At 43.7% G+C, this 22998-nt stretch overlaps 1 protein-coding gene across 1 annotated transcript in view; it reads left to right on the plus strand.

Annotated features, from left to right (window-relative positions):
- The first annotated feature begins 235 nt into the window (after positions 1-235).
- The window catches only part of LOC106814019 (fibrillin-1-like), a 32599-nt gene continuing 9836 nt past the window's right edge, over positions 236-22998 (plus strand). The window contains exons 1-17 of the mRNA XM_014818276.1: positions 236-329; positions 769-876; positions 1413-1499; positions 2469-2591; positions 5303-5425; positions 6994-7122; positions 7811-7951; positions 8594-8731; positions 10232-10351; positions 10592-10720; positions 11618-11743; positions 12194-12325; positions 13236-13355; positions 15840-15974; positions 20343-20462; positions 21730-21852; positions 22471-22640. Of these exons, the coding sequence (XP_014673762.1) occupies positions 236-329; positions 769-876; positions 1413-1499; positions 2469-2591; positions 5303-5425; positions 6994-7122; positions 7811-7951; positions 8594-8731; positions 10232-10351; positions 10592-10720; positions 11618-11743; positions 12194-12325; positions 13236-13355; positions 15840-15974; positions 20343-20462; positions 21730-21852; positions 22471-22640 (2118 nt within the window). The remainder of the gene's footprint in view (positions 330-768; positions 877-1412; positions 1500-2468; positions 2592-5302; positions 5426-6993; positions 7123-7810; positions 7952-8593; positions 8732-10231; positions 10352-10591; positions 10721-11617; positions 11744-12193; positions 12326-13235; positions 13356-15839; positions 15975-20342; positions 20463-21729; positions 21853-22470; positions 22641-22998) is intronic.

Below are 22998 nucleotides of genomic sequence, written 5' to 3' on the forward strand. Positions count from 1 at the left end.
ACACGCAAGCACATGCCAGTATGTGTGTGCATTTGTGCATGTGTATGTGTATGCGCGTGTGTGGGTGCACGTATACATGTATGCATGTGTATGCATGTGGATGTGGATATAATATCCAAAACTACAGGCTCTTGCTGATGTCCTTTGGTTGTATGTGTTCTTACTGTAAAAAAAAAAAAGACGGTAGGAAACGTGTCTGGAGAATAGCCCGAGTGATACAGACGCCTTCTACAGGATGGCACGCTGCGTCTGTGTGCACGGCTACACAGGCCTCTCCTTTCTCTGTCAGTATGACTTAGATGGGTGTGCTGACAGCCCCTGTTTCCCAGGTGCGTGTCCACACATGCAACCACGCATGGATGCATTAAAATATACACGTACATAGATGCACATCTCTGTGAAGTTTCCAAGCATTGGTAGAAGTAACAATTGGTGCTCTCTCTCTCTCTGTCTTTCTTTCTCTCTCCCTCTCTCTCTCTCTATTCTTATTCTTTCTCCCTCTCTCTCTCTCTCTCTCTCTCTCTCTCTCCCCCTCCTCTCTCTGCTTCTCTCTTCCTCTTCTCCTCTCTCTGCTCTCCCCTCTCTCTTTCTCTCTCTCTCTCTCTCTCTCTCTCTCTTTCTTTCTCTTTCTCTCTCTCTCTTTCTTTCACACTCTCTTACGCTTTATCATTCTCTCTTGATATTCTTGCTTTTCTCTCGCTTGCTCATGCACACGCTCTATCACTTTCTCCCATTTCGCGTGAGTTTAATGTTGCTGTGCTTGTACAGGTGTTGTCTGCCAGGACGTGCCTGCTAACAATACGAGTGTGTCCAGCCCGGCGTACATCTGCTCTAGCTGTCCCAACGACCACAGAGGCGACGGTCAAGTGTGCTACGGTACCATATCATCAGGAGCGAATAAAAACTAATGTTTTTTGCTAAATTCGTTTTTTTATTTACTACCAATAAATAAAATCAAAAGGAGTGTCCGATGCTTAGTTATTAGAAATCAATGTTTTTCTATTTAGGATATTCATGATTTAAAAATTTTAAATGACAAATCTTTGTTTGTATATACTTCTGTATTATATGCAGCATAGTATTGCGAGAATATAATCTTTCCACACACACGTAATCTTTGTGTGTAGTGCCGTTCATATAATGTGTTCTCGACACGGAAAATCTTCCTCGAATCATTTTCAAATACCAATATCATATCAGCATGCATCATTCCTATTATATTATGGCTAACTTTAGGAAAAACAAAGAAAGCGCGCGTATTCATTGCCTTTCGTAAAGCAATTAGCTTCATAAACTGTTGTCAAACCTCATTCCGTCAACACATGCACTTGTTGACATGCCTGAGTGCCTTGTATTCTACATGACCCGTAGACTACAACGAGTGTGCATCAGCCGGGGTGGCTAGGTGTGAGCATACGTGTACAAACCTGCCAGGGGAGGCTATGCCTGCGGCTGCCACCAAGGCTTCATACGAGCTGATGACAGCTACTCATGTGAAGGTATCTCTTCTCTCTCTCTCTCTCTCCTCTCTCCTCTGCTCTCTCTCCTCTCTCTCGTCTCTCTCTTTCTCTCCCTTTCTCTGCTTTTTCTATATATATATATATATATATCTTATCCTCTCCTCCTCTCTCACTCTCTCTCTCTCGTCCTGCTCTCTCATCTCTATATAATATATATATATATATATATATATATATATATATATATATATATATTTATTCTCTCCCTATCTCTCTCTCTCTCTCTCTCTCTCTCTCTCTCTCTCTCTCTTTCTTTCTCTGTCTTTATCTCTTTGCCCCACAACTGCGAGGTAAACACTAACTGTTCACCATGTCTGAGAGAGGTTGGAATAGGGATAGGGAGAAAAGTTGGGGTGAGGTAGGAAGGGAGATAGGAAAGAAGGTACGAATGGAGGTGGGGATGGATATGAGGAGACAGGTAGGAAGGGAGATGAAAAAGAAGTTGCGGAGTGAGCTGGGAAGAGAGGTGAGAAGGGAGATCTAGAAAAAAATTGAAGAACAAATAAAATGAAGAAATTTGAAGGGAGATAGGAACGTAAGAAGACAGTTGGGAATGGAGGTTGAATGGGATGTTGAAAGGGACATTGAGTGGGAACCGAGAGGGTAGGTAAAATGGGAGATGGAAATGGATATTGGAAAAGATGTGGAGAATGGTCCGCAAAGCTACCTTAATCTATTTATTTGGCCTTAGATTTTTCACTAACTCGCAATCAGATGAGGTTGCATACGTGTCTGTCCAATGCGTTATTTGATAAAGGAAATGACCATGATTACAACTCCCACCGAGCAGTCTTACTGATAACTTTCTTTGCCGTCCCTCTTTTCATCTTGTTTCTATCTCCCTCTCTATTTGAGGGTTTTTCTGATATTATCGTGGTTATATTAATAAGTCTACCAATAAATGTTGATAAAGGTGTCTGGGTCGTTGACATCTAGTTACCTCTGCAGATGTGGACGAGTGTGCTGGATCAAGCGACATGTGTGGTTCGCACGGGAACTGTGTGAACACACTTGGTAGTTTCACCTGCCAGTGTGAGACGGGATACTACCGCCTCCACGCGGAATGTGTTGGTAAGTTGTGGTAGTTGTACATGTTGTATATTACATATTAGTAAGTGATGGTCGTGCTAGTAGTATATTACATGTTAGTATGTGGTGGTCGTGATAGTGGTACATTACAATTTACATGTTAGTAAGTGCTTGTGGTGGTAGTTGTACATTACATGTTAGTAAGTGCTTGTGTTAGTAGTGGTACATAACATGTTAGTAAGTGGTGGTCGTGGTAGTGGTATATTACATGTTAGTAAGTAGATAGGAACACGTCCATTTCGTAAATCAGTCTTTATTCAATACAGATTACAAATGATGGGACTCGAGGAAAGAGGAAATAGGAAAGAGAGTTACATTGTGGTATATTATTGTCTATTTCTCCCAAGTCTTTGGTATGTCTGTATTCAAAGAGAGGTGCCAATGACTGACTGATTAAAAGTAACACATGAAATGAAAGCATAAATCTTTAGAGTGATGTCTTTACCATACTTATGGTAAATAACTCAATGTTTGATTTAGGAGCACTTGTCCATAAGAAATTAATGTTAAAAATTAACAAGTAAAGTTTATGATGTGTCTGTCACAAATACGACACTATTTTGACATATCATAGTCGCCCGATGTCTGCCAGGCAGGTCGTCGTCTGACGCATGTCATGGTTCTGGTCGGTGCAGTAGGATTGTCCGGCAGCATTACTGTGTCCGGCTGTGTACTGGGGTTCTTGGGTGATGCCCGAGGAGACAGTTGCTGGTTGCGATGTGGACCTCCAGGCCATTGTCGAGGTCTAGCGGGTGTAATGATTGTCTCATCGGAAGTCGGTCGAAGCTGCTGATGGGCATCCGGGAACTGGTGGCACCTGCCGTTCATTTGAAGGTTGGTGACGATGACACACTCTGGACGCTGGGCCAGGTTAGCGGTTCCGGGGTACTGATGGTGTGTTGGTGATGACTCTGAGTGGCCACCTTCATGTTTTCCCGATGGGCTTATGAGAGGTTTCCATTTGGCTTTGACCTGGGCCCATCTAGATGCATGCTGTGCGATGGTTCATCAATATATGGTACGTCGGCGGGTTGTAGCGGGTGTATCGGTTATTACATCCCGCAGCACGTTCCTATTGGCGCGACTGTAACTACGTCCCTGACGTCGACACTCACCCACGTACTGGTCGTGGTTGGGCGGGACCTCTAATTCACGCTCTGTCCAGTTTTATCCCCATCTCCAGTGGTGCTAGGGCCAGTTTGGTTCTGATCCTGACGTGGTTGCCAAGACTTACAAGGGGGTGGGAAGTCGCTTGTGTGTTCCACCAAAACGTTTCAGCAGCCCTCATTATGTCGGTTTCTCCCAATGTTTCCTCCCTCGCGCCCAATGTTTTTCTTTCTCTCATTGCTCGTGGGTAGGTAACGACCGGGAGGAACAGGGTGAAGTTCCTGATAAAGCCGGCCCAAAGACTGCACATTCGCAGGGGAGAGGTTTGGTGTCTTGTCGGGCAATTTCGGTGCGTGCAGGCATTGCACGTTGCGAATTGTCAGTGTCAAGTTCACCGTTATGCGTCCTGTGGTTGTCCAGTTTATAACGTCGTTGACCAGTGTTACTGATGGTGGTGGCTGATGGTTTGATGACTCAATTCTGAAAGACCAATAGGAAAGAAGATGTTACATATGTGGTATATTAATTGGTCTAGTAATTGTGTTTGTGGTGGTAGTTGTACATAACATATGTTAGTTAAGTTGCTCTGTGGTGGTAGTTGTACATTAACATTGTTTAGTAAGCTTGTGTGGTAGTGGTACATAATAATCGTTCAGTAAGGTGACTTGTGGTGTAGAAGGCGGCGTAAGCCTACGGCAGTGGGGCCTGGGGGGCATGGGCCCCCCCCAAATTTTTCTGTTGCTCCCCCAACTGAAAATTCATCTTGCATAAAAAAAAATTTTGAAGTTAGAAAAACAATTGCCCGTCTAGAAACAGTATAATACAATGAAAGAACGTTCGAACCCAGCCCATCTCAATCTGGGGGTTCGGCGCCCCCCCAGTGCCCCCCCCCCCGCTGAAAAAAATCTTAGCTACGCCACTGGGTGGTAGTGGTATATTACATATTACTAAGGCAGATGGGGTCGTTGTCGTATCAGGTACTACAGATATGTACCCGCGTGGTAAGTTTTAGGTTTCGTTTTAGATTATGTTTTATATTTTTATATGAGCGTATGTTAGGTATAGAAGGTAATAAAGGTAAACACTAATCATGTAAGTACAAGTCTGGCATACACTTATGTGATATAACAATTATGTACCTCTCAAGGAACAACAATATCTGTAGTACCTGATACGACAAACGACCCTGTGAGCGTTACTTAAGGGGGTGGGTAGTCGCCTGGATTTAATAAACTTCGTGGTGTGTGAGTGGTGGGAGTGATACTTTTTGCAAAATCTAGAGATAGGGGTTCATATGACTTAAGCAATGGATGATATACAAATACTAGTAAACATATACGTACACGTGTGTCTGTGTTTGGCAAGCCCCTATTTTCTCTCCTTTTTCTATTTTATGTTTTTAAGAATTTCCTACTTTTGGATACTATCATCTATTTTTCCTATTTCTTTGGACCTATATTTTAGCCTTTACATTTTTCACATAAATTCCTATTTTCCCTCTATTTTAGACTATGTAACTCCTTATTTTCCTGAAGGTCCTAACTGTAAAAGCCCACCCCTCAAATCTATACTGTTGAACGTTTCAGATGTGGATGAATGCTCTGCACTAGACCCGTGTCCAGACTTCTCAGCCTGTCACAACCTCGACGGCTCGTACGAGTGCATCTGTATGCGAGGCTACGAACGCAATGTGGCCGGTGCTTGCACAGGTGCGTGTGTATAGGTGTAGTCTCTACGTAGGTGAAATGATGATAGCTGCGTATGGGATAGGCTCGTCTCTGTACAGGCAAGTGGCGCACTCACTCACTCACTCACGTACTTTGTCACTCACTCGCTCACTCAGTCGCACACACACACACACACACACACACACACACACACACACACACACACACACACACACACACGTATGCACTCACTTGCTTACTCACTCACTCCCTCACTGACGCATTCACTCACTGTTTCGCTCAGTCACACCAGTCACTCATGATCACTCACTCACTCACTCACATACTAATTCGCTTACTCACTCACTCCCGCATGTATCCACGCACGCACTAGCTCGCTTGCTCGCTTAATCACTCACTCACATACTAACTCGCTAACTCACTCATTCAATCACACCTTCACTCACTCATGCACGTACCCACGCACGCACACACTCACTCACTCATTTACTCGCTTGCTTGCACACTCACTCACGTACGTACCCACGCACGCACGCACTCACTCACTCATTCACTCGCTTGCTTGCTCACTCACTCACGCACGTGCCCACGCACGCATGCATGCACGCACACACTCGCTTGCTGACTCACTCACTCGCTCACTCGCACACTAAAGCGTTATCACTCGCTCTATCACTCATTTGCTCAATCACTCATGCAGTCACTCACTCACTCACTAGCTCGTTCATTCACTCACTAACTCGCTCACTCACTCACTCACTCACTCACTCACTCACTCACTCACTCACTCACTCACTCACTCACTCACTCACTCACTCATTTATTCACTCACTCACTTACTAATACTCACTTGCGCACTCACTCTCACCCACTTACTCACTCACTCACTCACTCACTCACTCACTCACTCATTAGTTTACTCAGTCGCGCACTCACTAACTTGCTCACTCACTCACTCACTCACTCACTCACTCACTCACTCACTCACTCACTCACTCACTCACTCACTCATTCACTCACTCACTCACTCATTAACTTCCTAAGTCACTAACTCACTTACTTATTCACTAACTCGCTCACTCACTCACTCACTTAATCTAACGTGGTAAAAATAATTTAAACCCAGTAAAATTATAGCCCTTTTACCAAATCAGAGGCCTTGTTACTCATAATTTAACCGTGGTAAAAATAAATCATGTGCGGTAAAATTATGCGTAACAAGGCCATCAATTGGGTAAAAGGGCTATAATTTCACCATTTTAAAATGATTTCTAACGCAGTAAAATTAATTTATCCACAGTTAAATTATGTGTAGGCCTATCAAGGCCTATAATTGGGTAAAAGGGCTATAATTTTACTGTGGTAAAATTATTTTATCGTTCACTCACTAACTCATTCGCTCACGTACTTACTGGCTCACTCGCTCTGTATAAAGGCAGATATGCACACCCCATTGCAGACGAAGCAGTTATAAGTTTGTTAAACTAAAAACACAAATATATAGCAACTTATATAATGTAATATATGTATATATTTAAGACATAATGAACTGTTGATTCGTTTGTAAGCAATACTGATTGCTGCTGCAGATGTGGACGAGTGTGATGTTTGGGAAGATAACAGATGTCAGCAACTGTGTGTGAACACAGTAGGCGGTTTCCACTGCACCTGCCACGCTGGCTTCACCATCGACCCAGACTATGCTACTGTCTGCAGACGTACGTGTAGTCACCATGAGTACAGCTCATTATCACTCGGTTTGCTCAGCAGCAGTTATATCGCTTCGATATCTATTCACTAATTGCGTCTTCATATGGCCCTAATTGATGAAATACATGCTGTCAGGTATTTATTTCCACTGGCAATACCTGTCGTGGCTGCAACACTAAAAGTATACTATAGGTCACTCAACACTTTATAATCTCACAAGACATGGCTGTTTCTTGGAGCTACTATGACATCATCATGAGGCGGCATTATATGTAACATATTTTATATTTTATACATGTATATACAGTACACAATCTATTATCCGAAATTCTGAAAACCGAAAAGCTCCGAAAACCGAAGGTTTTTTTCGTGGAGGTCATCTGCACACCAAAGCTCGCGTTTGGCTGCAGAAGGTTCACTGCAGAAAAATTGTTTGGAATTACTCATACATATTGTACTGTAGTAGTACCGGTACAGCACTTGGCCTCTTGAAAACTTGGGTTTTTATAGTACTATGGCTAGTTGCAGGATATACGGTATGTATATCTGTACTGTACTACCATTCCAAAATCTGATAAATTCCGAATTCCGAAACGTGTCTGGTCCCAAGGGTTTCGGATAATAGAATGTGTATTGTATTTAGACATATGTATTGCTGTTGTCGTGTTATCTTCATCTGTCCTTGACATGTCGCAGCGACTGTAGCATGTACGGAGATGGAGGCAAGTGCGTGCATTAGCGTGGCAGCGTGTGCCATCATAGAGGCAGCATCCGGGCGGATCGTCACGTGCGTCTGTCAGTCGGGCTTCAGACTCTTCAATGCAACAGAATGCGTCGGTGAGTGGTTACCATGACGACTAACAACTTTACTTCTTGCATTGCTAGTTATACTGCCAATTTAGCATAAGGTGCTTAATGTAAGTTTTAAAAGTAGTTGGGTGGTGTCATACAGCCGGCAAAAATTACTTTTAAGGCTATGGTAACTGGTAACCATGTAGATTTTATCATATAGATACCGGTATAGGAATTGTAGAAAATATATACATGTGGGCACATATAGTATGTTAGTGCTAACTAGTATAGTATAGCCAGCCAGTGACGGTCAGAGCTAGCAATTAAGCTCCTGGTAGCAAGAATCACTAGAAGTCGGATTTTGTGTTTTATTCCCTGTGAAAATAGCAGGCCTGGAAAACTCTCAAGCATGTGTGCTTCTACTCCATATCAGTATAGGCCTCTCAAGTGATGTCTTCCTACCATATTAATGCAATAACTGCAATAATAGTGCAGAGGCATATATGGTGTCATTCTGTACTTTTTGTGTGTAATTATTGGGATTTTAATACTTGTTCTTTGTTTGTAATGCAAAGATTTTTATTCGTTTAAATTGTCGACGCTAGTTTACGTAAACACTGGGGTAACAATTGGGATTAGTATATTGTGCAGTAGTGCAGTCACACGATGTTTTACCATGTGTTTCAGATGTCAATGAATGTGAAGAAACCAGTTTGTGTAGCATCCAGCCTGGTGCAGCTACCTGCATTAACAAGCGTGGCACCTACGAGTGCACGTGCAAGGCAGGCTATCAACTGACACCGGGTAGCAGAATTCGATGCCAAGGTTCGTAAGTTTCCCTGATAGCATAAGATTATCTCTATAAGTGATAAGAAATACTACACTAAACTATAAATAAGGAAATGTTGTTTTAGGAATGAAATACCACACATCGTTTTAAATATGTGCATGTGCATGTGTGTGTGCATGCGTACGTGCGTGCGTGCGTTCGTGCGTGCATGCGTGTACATAATCAGTTTTAATTACTAGGGGTGTAACGATTAACTGCGATTCAACTGTATCGTCTGGCATGGGGTAGTCTTAGACTACTAGTATAATAGTCTATTTAGCCAGGTAGATCACTGATGCTCTCAAGGTTTTAGGGAATTTTTTACCGATTTTTCATTTTCAATTTTATTCGATGGCTAACACTATGTGCCACCTGTGCACATGCTCATTTCTCCATATAACGGTACATGTGAACTGTCAGAGCGTTTTGATTGCCCGCGTACATGTTTAGTGAGCCGCGGCTGACGCTCTCTCTCTTCCTACTCTGGTTTGGTCTCTCTCATGCCCGCACAGTCGTGTCCCCAAGGAAAATAATGTACTTTCTATCAGATATCAGAATGCAATTAATAGCTATATTAGAGGATTGTAACTGATGCTCAAGGGGTCGTTGTCGTATCAGGTACTACAGATATGTACCCGATGTACATAATATATATGTATACACAAAGTGTACCAGACTTGTACTACAGAAGTGGACCCTAACCCTAACACTAACCCTAATTCCCTAACCCTAACCCTAACCCTAAGCCTAAACATACCTCATATAAAAATATAAACATAATACTAAACAACCTAAAACTACCTCGGGTACATATCTGTAGTACCTGATACGACAACGACCCCATCTGCGTAACTGATACTATATATGTACCCAGCATATTTTCCACTTAAGAGTAGTGCTGCGATTTTTCACTTTTCACTTGATACACAAATATATACCTGCAGCTAGTTTTAGGCTTTCGTGTACTGAATGCGTAACTCAATATTTTATTAATGTTTCTATTTAAACTAAACTCGATCGTTTCCATCAAACGTTGAATAAATCAGACAAAATAAATGTAAAGTAAATCTCTTTAGTCAAACTCCAATCACATATGTTCCTAGCCGATCCGTTTATCCCTTCCAAAATGCCAAGCCACTGCAGTGATTATTCTGCAAAGAACCGATCGACCATATAGGCAGCTCTATATTGAAAAGCTAGCGACTAGCTTCGGGTGCTCCTCTATACTCACAGACTATAAACCCCTCACAACACCACGCGTTTGCTTTTGTGTCGTGGAAAGCCTAAAATTGCACAGATAGGTTAGGCAGTACACCATTTCTATTGTCTATTGGTATTATAACCAGGGCAGCAGCTACTTCCGGCTCTCTCCGATCATCAAATTTCTCATGTGCCCTAGCTGCTCTTATATAGATCATAGATGATTGATTGACGCGTTATGGACGCGTTATATCTGCGGTGAGCCCACTACAATAATTTGGCATATTTGCTTGCAGACGTCGACGAATGCGGAGCCGGAACACACACTTGTGAACAAGACTGTATCAATTACCGGGGGTCGTTCATGTGTTCTTGTCACCATGGCTACAGCAGCATCAGTGACACCCAGTGTTCAGGTTAGAAGGGGAGGGGGGTAATTCTAACAATAGAGATTGTTTAACATTTTTGTTCATTTTACTTTGTCCCTGAATTTTAATTAAACACTTAGAGTTCGGTTAATATTAAGGTCATGCAGATCGAAGACGGTTATGTCAGGGTTAGAAGTTTGGATTAGAGTCAGGAGTTAGGGTTAGGGTTAAGGATATAGGGAGACCGGTACTCAAAACTTTCTTCATTCGCTAACCTCCCCTTTGTAGACATTGACGAGTGTGGAGACCCTGATCTGAATTCGTGCCACCCCACTAGAGCTACGTGCACTAACACAGCAGGTGGATACACGTGCGTTTGCAATGCTGGCTACCTAGGAAATGGAATTGACTGTGGAGGTGATTATTCTCTAGACTGCATCTTCCCTTTCCATAACATGTTGACTGCCACTGCACGCGTGCCTGCTATTGAGTTAGTTAAGCACTGTGAGTTGCTCTAATTTCTCTCTTGGTGTGATTACTAAAAGAACCAGGCAGTCCTCATGAATTTGGTCATCGAACTCTGAAACGTCCACCTGATTAGTTGATTAATTGACTAATTGATTGGTTGATTGAATAATGAATTGATTGGTATATTTGTTGGTTATTGATAATTTAATTGACTGGTTGATTGATTGTGTATTATTGTAGTATACACGTTACTTGCAGCAGTGGCAGTTGACGTCAAGTGTTTGGTTAATTAGATATATATATATATATATTAGATATATATGGTTGGGCACACTTGTTGAGTGTGTTGAGTCATGTTTCTATTCATTTCCTGTCCAGCAACATCATTACATTATGAAAAATAATTGGTCGTGCCCTACATTTTTCCTCCTTGGCTTTTGTTCGGGTTATTCATTCGTCGGGCCTGGCAATCAATTTTCCTGCCTGCTGCCTATACTAGAAGCCTAGCTAGCGGCAGACGTGACGTGACATATTATAGTGATTGCCTCTGTGACGTGACATTATAGTGATTGTCTCTGTGCATGCTCCTTTAATGTTGTGACAATATGAACTAAAACATTAATTGAATATCTTAATATGTTAATTGATAGTAGTTGCGTTTATATATATATATATATAATATGCATATTTTCAATATAAATCAATAAATATATAATATATTTATTTATTTATATTTAAAATATGTATATGATGAATGATGTCCAGCGATGCAATGGTAATGTGAGGACAGATTTAGCCATAATTTTGTTGACTATTAATACTAAAGGATAGCCATGTACGTTTCAGGTCAGGATGCATGCAGTGAGCCAGACAATGCAGGCTGTTCCCAGGGTTGTAGCGATAGTCTAGTCTCTGGAAGATGCATCTGTGGAACTGGGTTTGTCTTGGCCCCCAACGCCATGCATTGTCTAGGTATATACTGGGTGCTTCTGTCATAGGTGTATCCAAGTTTCATATTTAAATGTCGAACAGTAGTGCTACAATAGCAGTTAAATTACATGCTGCTGCATTTAATTGCTGCTGTAGTGTTCATTCTGTGCAGAATTTTACTGGTTCAACCCCAACAAAGTAATAATTGCGAGTAAATTTATATTGATTTTTTTGATTTTACATTTTGTGGATTCTAAAAAAATTCTTAGTTTTTGCTGTGTACTTTTCTTCGTCTGCTGAGCTGTCAGTGGGTGCTTGTGTGTTAGATACAGTTACAATGTAAGGTAATATAGATATACGTTATTTGTAACAAAAATAATGAGAAGTCATTGAAGTTTAAGCTCAGTCAATTAAACTCTTCATGCAGTTGTAGTAGTGTAATGTTCAGGGTGTACAGACATTTTGACGTGTTGCTCTGGCATACATTGGCAGACATCAACGAGTGTGGCTCGGATACGATGCAAAGCTGCTATAATGCCACCTACTGCCTGAATACGCACGGCGCACATGTTTGCAGCTGCCCCATTGGTTACTACTTACTGTCAGATGGCAGCACCTGTAAATGTGAGTCATAATTTTATCATAAATGGCGAAATCAACTCTTTTCTCATTATGACGTCGCTATTATTTCGCTTTCTTTGTTCATTCCTTTCACTTCTCATCTATGCTCTCATCTTCTCTCCTCTTCTATACTATTCTTATTTATTTATTTCTCCTCCTCTCCTGTCTTCTCTCTCTTCTCCTCTCCTCTCATCTCCTCTGCCATTTTCTCCATTTGTCTACTCTTCTTTCCTTTCATCCTCTTTCCTGTTCTTTCTTCAGCTTTCCTTTCTTCTCCTCCCTTCTACTCCCCTTTCCTGTCATCCTGACGTCCTTCACTCTTATTTCGTCTTTTCTTATATTCTGTTCCGTTCCTTTCTTAATTGTCTCGTCTCGTTCAGTTCTTGTGCGAACTTCCTGAAGATTGCATGCTTATAACAGCTAGGCAATTGGTAACGTCGTAGCCTAAGCCTCCACAGCTGGTCAGCAAACAGCTGTCCAGGGTTTCTTATACATATGAGGCACAGTGGCGCACTGCCATTGTCAAGTTTAACATCGCCGTTGTGAAAATGTTCCTGTATTTACCCGCCATTATCAAAATAGTGTAAATATGCTGGGGGTGATCCCCCAGATCCCCTTCCCTCAGCGAGAGGGGGAGTTCTCCCTCTACCTTTCTCCCCTGGGTCCATCTGCAGCGTCTGCATGCGTGCTTGGGGCACGCCTTTGAATCCATCATGCGCGTGTTTCCCCAAACTGGCCATTACCTCCTTTGTCTAATTTCCCCTGAGAAGAAACCTTGCTGTCCATTAGCGTGAACCTAAACATATCTCGGCTTTCTTTTACGAAGCCGTATGCGTGGAGCCTTTTGCAGGATTAACTCCCTTTGGCAGTGATGGCGGTTTGAGTGCGTGTGGTGATGTGCGGTCTGTTACAGCGGCTGACTCGTGCGAGGCGGATCACGAGTGTGGTTACACATGTAGCAGCGTTAATGGAGTCGAGACTTGCATCTGTCCCCGCGGTTTCACGCCGGCCGCCGACGGAGCGGCGTGCACAGGTTCGTGCGCAGGCGACAGCATGATAATCACGGCGCATGCGTTGTTACATGACACACCTTAGCTTTGAATTCATATTTATCTTGAAATTAAATTCGAAGAAATTCGAAAAAATTAAAACGAAATTATTTCGAAGAAATTAATTTTCTATCGAAAATTTCGATAGTAAGTTAATTTCTTGGATTTAACAGAAGATAAATATGAATTCATAGTTTTCAACGAAATCCAATAAACTTATTTTATTCAGTACCTTAGCTTGTTTACTGTGTTAGTATAGAGCACGTAGTGTGAGTTGTGCTAATGAGATGACCCTCACGCGCAAATAATTACATCTTGTTATAACACTAGGCAGGGGAGGGGGCTCGCGCCGGTGTCGAATACCTGCTCGTCTGCACAGGCACTTAATGTTTCTCTACTCTCTTTCGCCTATTATTGCCGGTAATTTCCTGTAAATGCACGTTCAAATGCGCCTCTGTAACACACAAGTACACTGCACGCACGCCACTGTGCACAAGCAACAAGAATATATACTATATACGCAACACTAACACGCAATTTCACGTCAATTGCACGTCACGTTACCGTGCACAAACTCACTTTCCTTCTATGGGTTTGTGCACAGTGGTGTACGTGCGTGTGGTGCAGAGGAACATTTGAACGACATTTACGTGGCATTGCTAATCGCTAGGAAATAAACACTGCGACTTTGGTAGTTAAAACATTTTGTGTTTATTTGTACCATCATTCTATTATTGAAACGTTCCAAGTGACTGTGTTCGTGTGCACCTTCCGTGTGATAATTGTATCTGTGTAGCACAGCATACACGCTACTTGTCATTGTAGAGGTGAATGCTGACTGTGTGGCATGTCTGATGGCTTAGTGGGGACACGAGTGGTGTTATATGCCAAACTAGAGTATAATGATTGGAAATCAGCCAAAACGTCGTTGCATAAAACCAAGGAATCGTGCATGATGACTCCGAGGATAGAGAAGGACGAAATGCCCAAACTGCATGCAGCGCTCCCTTCCCACACTCAGGATATACCACTGCCACAATGCTAGCACTATTTTTAAAGTGGGCGGAGCTCTGGGGAAATCCAACAAATGGCAATTCAACGGCCGCAAAGTTGGCGCCGAACAAAACATTAGAAATTTCTATGATTTGCATGTTTGTTGGTGGACAAATTTAGATGTTTTAAGCTGAATACGCAAAAATGTATCAAAGACAATGTTTCAGAATTAGATATATTGGCAAGCATCCCAAAAGTTCATGATAAATACGTGAACTTAGTTTAGTAAACAGCGTAATGATTTGAAAGTAGTAAATGGGCGCACTATTTCGTATCACTATTTTATCAAATTTCTCATAAAATAATGGTCGCATTTTTAATATCTTTGCAACTTTTAATAGTACACACCGTATTACATAGGATACGAGTAACGTGGCTGCTGTAAAACTTGTAGTAAAAAAGCGTTACAAATTGTAACCGAAATCCACTTGTGGCAGTGGTAGATTGAGCCTATGAGCGAGAGCGCCATCTGTAGTGGAGTTTGCGAAATGCCATCACAGAAATGGCACGGGGCTTCTGATTGGTCAAGATCGAAGTCGACACTGCCGCATATGTGGCAAAGTATTACAGCGGGCAGGCCATGGTCTCTCTACCTCGGCTCATGTTGTAGAGACTTAAGCCTAGCGCACACACCTGAGCAAAACTGGAAATTTTGTTTTCCAGCGTTTCGTGTTCTGCTCGGCGAGCAAGCGCACACACGCCACCCGACACAGCACACAGCTGAGCAAAACTTACAGAAACACTGCGTACAGCGCCGCTGTCACATGACATCAAAAATAGCCATCCAATTAATGGACATCCAATTTTGTGTGTCATGTGATATCTTTAAGGATATTGATTGGAGACCGTCTGTGGCGTTTCGCTGTGTAGCAGAACGATTGACGCACACACCCGAGCCAAACGTACGCTCAGGCGAAAACATGTTCTGCGAATCAAACATTGCTTGTTCAGCGGAACACGCTCAGCTGAGCAATGTTTTTTGTTTCGGGAATCCGCACACAGCCACGAACACGAAATCGAGCGAAACACGTTTTTGCTCCACGTTCAGGTGTTTTGCTCGGATGTGTGCGTTGTGCTTTATGAACCACGTTTCTCTGTTTACTACGTTTTCTTCTTCTTTTGCTTCTGCTTTGTCTGTCGTATGATACACCATGTATGCAATGATTATTCAATCGTTACGCCTGTTCTAGTCTATATAAGATTTCCTGCTATCAACTTTTCAAATTTACTCTAGATTTGTTAACAGTTGATTATTTCGTGTGATTTACATGTTTATGTGATATCTGCATGTTAATAGGATGTCCCCCTATGAATGTGGCTGTAATTGTGTATATTCACGACGCCTGCCAAGCACGCATATCTAGATACTGTGTCCGGAGCTATGCGTGTTAATTATTGCCATCATCTGCCCATAGACGTAGATGAGTGCAGCGCCTCTCCCTCGCCGTGTGCGGAAGCGCAGGGGGTCGTCTGTGTGAACGTACCAGGTTCCTACCGCTGTGACTGCATTAACGACCTAGACGTGCATCTAAACGCAGAGACGTGCGCAGGTGAGTGCAGGGGCCACGTCCGCCTACCCCATCATTATCCACCCCTGGCCTACACCTTCCATTCCACACTCTCCATCCTACACCCTCCATCCTACACCTTCCATTCCACTCTCCCCATCCTATACCATACATCCTACACCCTCCATACTACCCCCTCCATCCTAGGCCGCCATCCTAACCATCCATTTCTCATGCCTATTACATCTATCCATCATTATACACCATCCATCCTACATCACCTCTCATCTCTAATCAACCCATCCAGTCATCCTACATCCTGCCGTCATCCTAGACCGTCCATTTTCCTTACATTTTTTCCGTCCATACTACACATCCATTCCATTTACTACCCATCCCATCCTACACCGTCCATCCTACACCGTCTCCACGCTAACACCATCCCATCCATTTACACCATCCATTGTCCATACTTACAACCATCCTCCATCTACACCATTCCATCCTACACCTGTCCATCCTACATTCCCTCCATCATTACACCATCCATTTCATTTTACACTCAAATCTCATCCATGTTCCTATACCATCCATACTACACCATCCCTCATCCATCCTAGACACCGTCCATCCACACCGCCAACTACACCATCCATCCTACATGCCCTCCACTACTACAGCCATATCCATCCTACACCAATCCACCTTACATGCCCTCATCACTACACCATCCATTCTTACACCTCTTCTCTCAGTCCTATACATATCCATCCTAAGCACCATCATCCTACATCCCCTCCACGGTCCTACATCCACCATCCTATCCTACACCCTCCATCCTAACACCCCTCCATCCACATCGCCCCATCCTAGTCACCATCCAGTTCCATCCTACACCCCCATCCTACATCCCCCATCCTACACCGTCCATCCATATCACTCATCCATCTAGCACCATGCCATCCTACACGCCTCCATATCTACACCCTCCACCACTACCGTCCACCATCACCCATTGCCATCCTACACCATCCATCCTACACCTCCATCCTATTCAGCCATCCATTATCCCATCCTTATCACCCTCCATCTACACCCTCCATCTATCACCCTCCATTCCTACACCATTCCATCCATTCCTACACCCTCCATTCCGTACACCCTCTCTCATCCTATCATTTCCCTCCCATCCTTACAGCCCTCCATCCTACACCCTCCATCCTACACCGTCCCATTCCTACACCTCCATCCTATCACCTGTCCATCCACATCATCCATCCTACAGCCCTCCATGCTACACTCTCCACCGCTATCACCCATCCATCCATCCTACAGCCATCCATCCTACAACCATCCATCCAAGCACGCTCCATCGCCTATCACGCATCGCCATCCTAACCCTCCATCCTACACCATCCATCCTACACCATCCCATCCAATCACACCATGCCACCTAACCTTCCATCCTATCACCACCATCCTACACCATCCATTCCATACACCATCCATTCCACACCATCCATCATAACCATCATCCTATCACCCTCCATCCCACACCCTCTCATCATACACCTGACCTCCATCCTACACCCTCCATCCTAACACGCATCATCCTAGCACCATCCCATCATACACCCCTTCCATCGCTACACCCTCCAGTCCTAACACCCTCCATCCTACACCTCCATCCTACAGCCAATCCAGCCCTACAGCCATCCTTGCCGTCCTACACCAGCTCATCCACGACCCTTCCATCCTACACCCTCCATCCTATCAGCCATCCATCCCTACACCATCCATTTCCTATCACCATCCATCCATCCTATCACCATTCCATCCAAGCTCCACCCATCCATTCCATCCTACACCATCCATCCATCCTACACATACCCACCTAATCACATCCATTCCATCCTAAACACCATCCATGGTCCGATCCTATCACCATCCATCCATACCTACAACCATCCATCCATACTACACCATTCTCATCCATACTACACCACCTACCATTTCCGCTACACTCAATCCATCCATCCACACCATTCCACCATCCTACACCTCCATGCCATCCTACACCATCATGCCATCCTACACCCTCCACCCATACTACACATCCATATCCATTCCTATCACCATATCCATCCTCATCCACCATCCATCCTATCACATTCATGCCATGCCTACACCACCATCCATGTCCTACCACCAATCCATCCTTCCTACAATTCCATTCATCCATCCTACCATCCATCCGTACAGTCCACCCATCCTACGCCCCTTCATCCTACATTCCATCCATCATTACACCATTCGCATCCTACACCCATTCCATCCTACACCATCCATCCTACACCATCCCTCTACAGCCAGCACCCACATCCCTCGCATCATACACCATTATCCCTACCACCTTTCGTCTCTAATTCACCCTTCCATCATACACATCCCGATTCCATACACCAATTCCATCTACACCATCCACCATGCCTATTCACCATCCATCTATACTAACCATCCATACCAGCCTACATGCCATCTCATCATCCTACAGCCATCCATTCCATCTACACCAGACATCATCCTACACCATCCATCCATACTACACCCACCATTCCATTACTACAACCATCCCATCATCCTACAACCATCTCACCATCCTAACCATCCATCATCCTACACCATCCATCCATCCTAGCACATCCATCCATCTACACATTCTACCATCCTACACCTCCATCCTACACCCTCCCTCCTAACACCGCCATCCTACACCCTCCATCCTACATCCATCCATCCATTTCCTACATCGTCCATACTACACCATCCATACACAGCCATCCATTCATACACCGCTCCATCCATATGACACCCTCCATCCTACACCCTCCATCCTACATATCACCATCCATCCTAACACCATCCATCCTACACCATTCCCATCCTACACCGTCCATACTACACCCCCATCCTACACCCTCCATCCTACACGCATCCATCCATTCCTACACCCTCCATCCTACACCATCCATGCATACGACCCAGTCCATGCCTACACCGCTCCATCTCCATCACCCTCTCGATCCTACAACCATCCATGCTATACACCCTCCATGCATCCTACAACCGTCCATATCGTAAGCCATCCAAATACTAACATCCCTCCATTCCTACACCATCCATCCTACATCCCTCCATCCTAACCATGCCATTCCTACACCATCCATCCATCCTAACCGCTCGCATTCGCTACACCTCCATCCTACACCCCCATCCACACCCTCCATCCTAACTCCCATCCTACAACGCCTCCAATTCCTACCAACCTCCATCCTACACCCTCCATCCTACACCAATCCATGCTAACCATCCATCCTACAGACATCCATGCCTACACCAGCCACATCTACACCGTCCAGTACTACAGCCCTCCATAACCACACCATCCATCCTACACCATCCATCCATACTACACCATCCATCCTACACCATCCATCCTACACCATTCATCCCACACCCTCCATCATACACCATTTATCCTACACCCTTCGTCGACCTACACCCTCCATCCATACAGCATCCATGCTACACCCTCCATCCTACACCCTCCGTCCTACACCATCCATCCTACAACATCAGACCTGCCAACCCTTACGATTTTTTCGTATTCCTTACGAATTCCATGATGTTTCTACGAATGTACGATCAAACTGAAAAAATTAATGTTTTTTACATTGTGAGCCGAGAAATATCTGGCGATTGTGGGCGCAGCCATATTGAATCACGCGTTCACGTTGTTCTCGCGTGATCTAGAGTTAGTCCCATCATTTATTGCGCGCATAACATACAAACAAAATGGCCACCTGCTGCAAGAAAAGAAAAGCCTTACTATTTTCATGAATCACAGGTTGGCAGGTCTGCAACATCCATCCTACACCCTCCATCATACACCCTTCATCCTACACCATCCATCCACCTTACACCCTCCATCCTACACCCTATTACTGTTAAAAAGATTGTTATGCTGAAAGGCAATGTCAAACACTGTTTGTATTGTCATGAGCTAAAGGTAGCTGTCCTTTAGATTAATTACTCACAAATCGCTGGCTTTATCTGACTCTATATTGAGAGGGAAATTACCCAAACATCTATCGTTCAGTAGTAACTGCTAAGTGCCCCCAGGAACGGGAACAAAGAAAGCGATGCGTAATCAGTCAGTCACATCTGGTTGCGTGCAGCGTAAACTTAGTCACTATTCTATAACAATGCCTCCGGTCATACATGTAATTCCTGACTCGTGTATGTAATATGTGGTTCGAGTGGGCAGTTTTTCCGACCTTGCGACCTTACGTCGGTATTGCTGATATTTCTTCATCAATGCTTCTTCTACATGCGTATGCTTTTGTTTAGAGGTGAATGAGTGTGCTGGCGTTAATAACTGCCCCACCCACGCCACCTGCACCGACGACTCGCAAGGCTACCACTGTGACTGTGGGATTGGATTCATACGCGACGGCACCGTATGCAGCGGTGAGCAGTGTATGGAGGGGAGAGGATGCTTCTCGTTAGTGTGAGAGAAGACGAGGGCGAGAGAAAGAGAGAGAGAGAGAGAGAGAACGTAATTTCTCAGTAAACAATGTGCTCAATTAGGGCAAACCAATCAACATGAAAAGACATAGTAATGCATAAATGGTTTTATTTGACGACTAATATAATATGGTATTCGTAATATTCGCTGTAGTATCAAGAAAGTGTAAAACGCATGTAACCCATATATAAGCGACAGAATATATATATATATATATATATAAGGACAGGGAGAGGACGAGGGAGAAAGAGAGCTAGGGAAGTACGACGGAGAGGGAGAGGAAAAGGAAGAGGGAGAGATGAGGGAAGGACGAGAGAGAATGAGAGAGGGAAAGGACGAGGGATAGGGAGAGGACGACCGAGAGGGGGAGACAAATAGAGAGAGAGAGAGAGAGTGTGTGTGTGTGTGTGTGTGTGTGTGTGTGTGTGCGTCGCGTGCGTGCGCTGCGTGCGTGCGTGCTTGCGTGGCGTGCGTTCATGGCGTGTATGTGTAATCTGTGTGTGCAAACGTGAGAGTAAATCTGTGTGGGAGAAGAGAGAGAGAACGAACAGGGGAGTCCCGTGGCGCGGCGAGCAAGAAGAGAGAGAGCAGAGAGAGCGAGAGAGAAGAGAGAGAGCAATACCGTTAGGTTGTCATCTTAATTGCCCTTTATGACAAGTCCAGCAGATACCTCCATTCCTCCCGGAGGAGAATGCCGGTGGCTTATAACCGTAATTAATAGATGCCCGGTTAACGCTACGATAACCCGTTAACCCGTGCGCGTAATGTGTATCCTAAATTGTTAATCGTGTATTATGAGAGCATGCCCCTGCGAAACGAGGCGAAAGGAAGAGTGAACAGCGAGAGAAGAGAGAGAGAGGAGAGGAAGAGAGAGAGAGAGAGAAGAGAGAGAGGAGAGAGCTAACGAGTGCGCTAGGAGAGAGAGGAGGAAGGGAGGGAAAGATAGAGGGAGATAGAGAGAAAGAGAGAGAAAACGCTGAACGAAAAAGCAAAAGGAAAAGAAATAAAGAGAGAAGAGTGCAACACGGAAGGAGTGAGTAAAGAGAACAGAGAAGAAAATGGAGTAATAGAGTGAGAAAAGAAGAGATTCGAAAGTGATAGGGAGAGCCCGAACAAGCGCGAGTGAAGAGATAAAAGAGAGCCTAAACTAAACGAGAAGTGGGAGTGAATTGCCGCATTAGCGGTGCGCTATTTGTTTCTCTTCGTCAGACGTCGACGAGTGTGCGTCTAGCGAACTCAATACGTGTCATGCGAGCCGCGGCGTCTGCATCAACGTCGTCGGCAGCTTTCAGTGCTCGTGTTACGTCGGCTACACAGGGTCTCAGTGTTCAGGTACTGTATAGTAGCACCGGTCAGTAATACACACGCACACACACACACACACACACACACAACACACACACCACAACACACATATATATATATACTATCTATCTTATCTATTCTATCTATCTCTATCTATCTATCTATCTATCTATCTATCTATCCATCCATCCATCCATCTATCTATCTATCTATTGACTTACCTATCTATCTATCTATCGGTACCTATCTATTTATCTATTTATGTATCCATCTATCTTCCTACTTATCTACCTATCCATCTATACATTCAACTATTTCATCTGTCTACATGCTCTTGTGTGTAGCAACACCAACAAGTCATGATAATTATTATATTTTAGTAATGTTATAGTAAGTAAGATATTAATAACTTAATTTTACTGCTGATATTATATTTACATCTCTAGTTACGATACATATTTCAATTGTTTACGGTATACTGCTCGTTAGTATCAAAGAGAGTTCAAAGCCTTGTCTAAACTATTGCCGAATACGTGTGCTGAACGGTATGAATGACTGCTGCTGTTATTGTTGCTGCTGATTCTACTGCTACTGCTGCTGCTGCCATTGCGCACGAAAATTGCAATTTCCATTTGCTTTGATTAGACGTGAACGAGTGTTTGATGCAGCCAAGCGTTTGTCAGCATGCAGACACCTGCGTCAACACTGACGGATCGTTCACATGTGACTGTTCCACGGGTTATTCCCTGCTGGCAAACGGCAACACCTGTATTAACATCAACGAATGTGTCATTGGTACCCACACCTGCACACAGGTAGGTTCCTAGATGCTCCCGCTAGCATTCTCTTGTACTTAGGTTTGGCAACCGTACCCAGGACGGTAGCCTCTGGGATGTGCAAGGGGCAGCTTAGTTGTTATTTATTTTTCCCCCATAGATTTCAGAGAAAATTAATATAAACGCCCAACAAATGTAAATATGCCTTGATTTTATTTGATCATATAAATTTGAATTTTTGATTAATTTAATTTCAAGATCTGTCCTTGCTAAGCACTGACAAACTTTACAAGAACGGCATCGAAACTGTATTCATATTTTAATATAATATGAACATATATTATTATATTTATTATATATCTATTATTAATGTATATTAAGTATTTCATATGTATCT

Source organism: Priapulus caudatus, unplaced genomic scaffold (assembly GCF_000485595.1).
Source record: "Priapulus caudatus unplaced genomic scaffold, Priapulus_caudatus-5.0.1 Scaffold856, whole genome shotgun sequence".
NCBI lineage: Eukaryota > Metazoa > Priapulida > Priapulimorpha > Priapulimorphida > Priapulidae > Priapulus > Priapulus caudatus.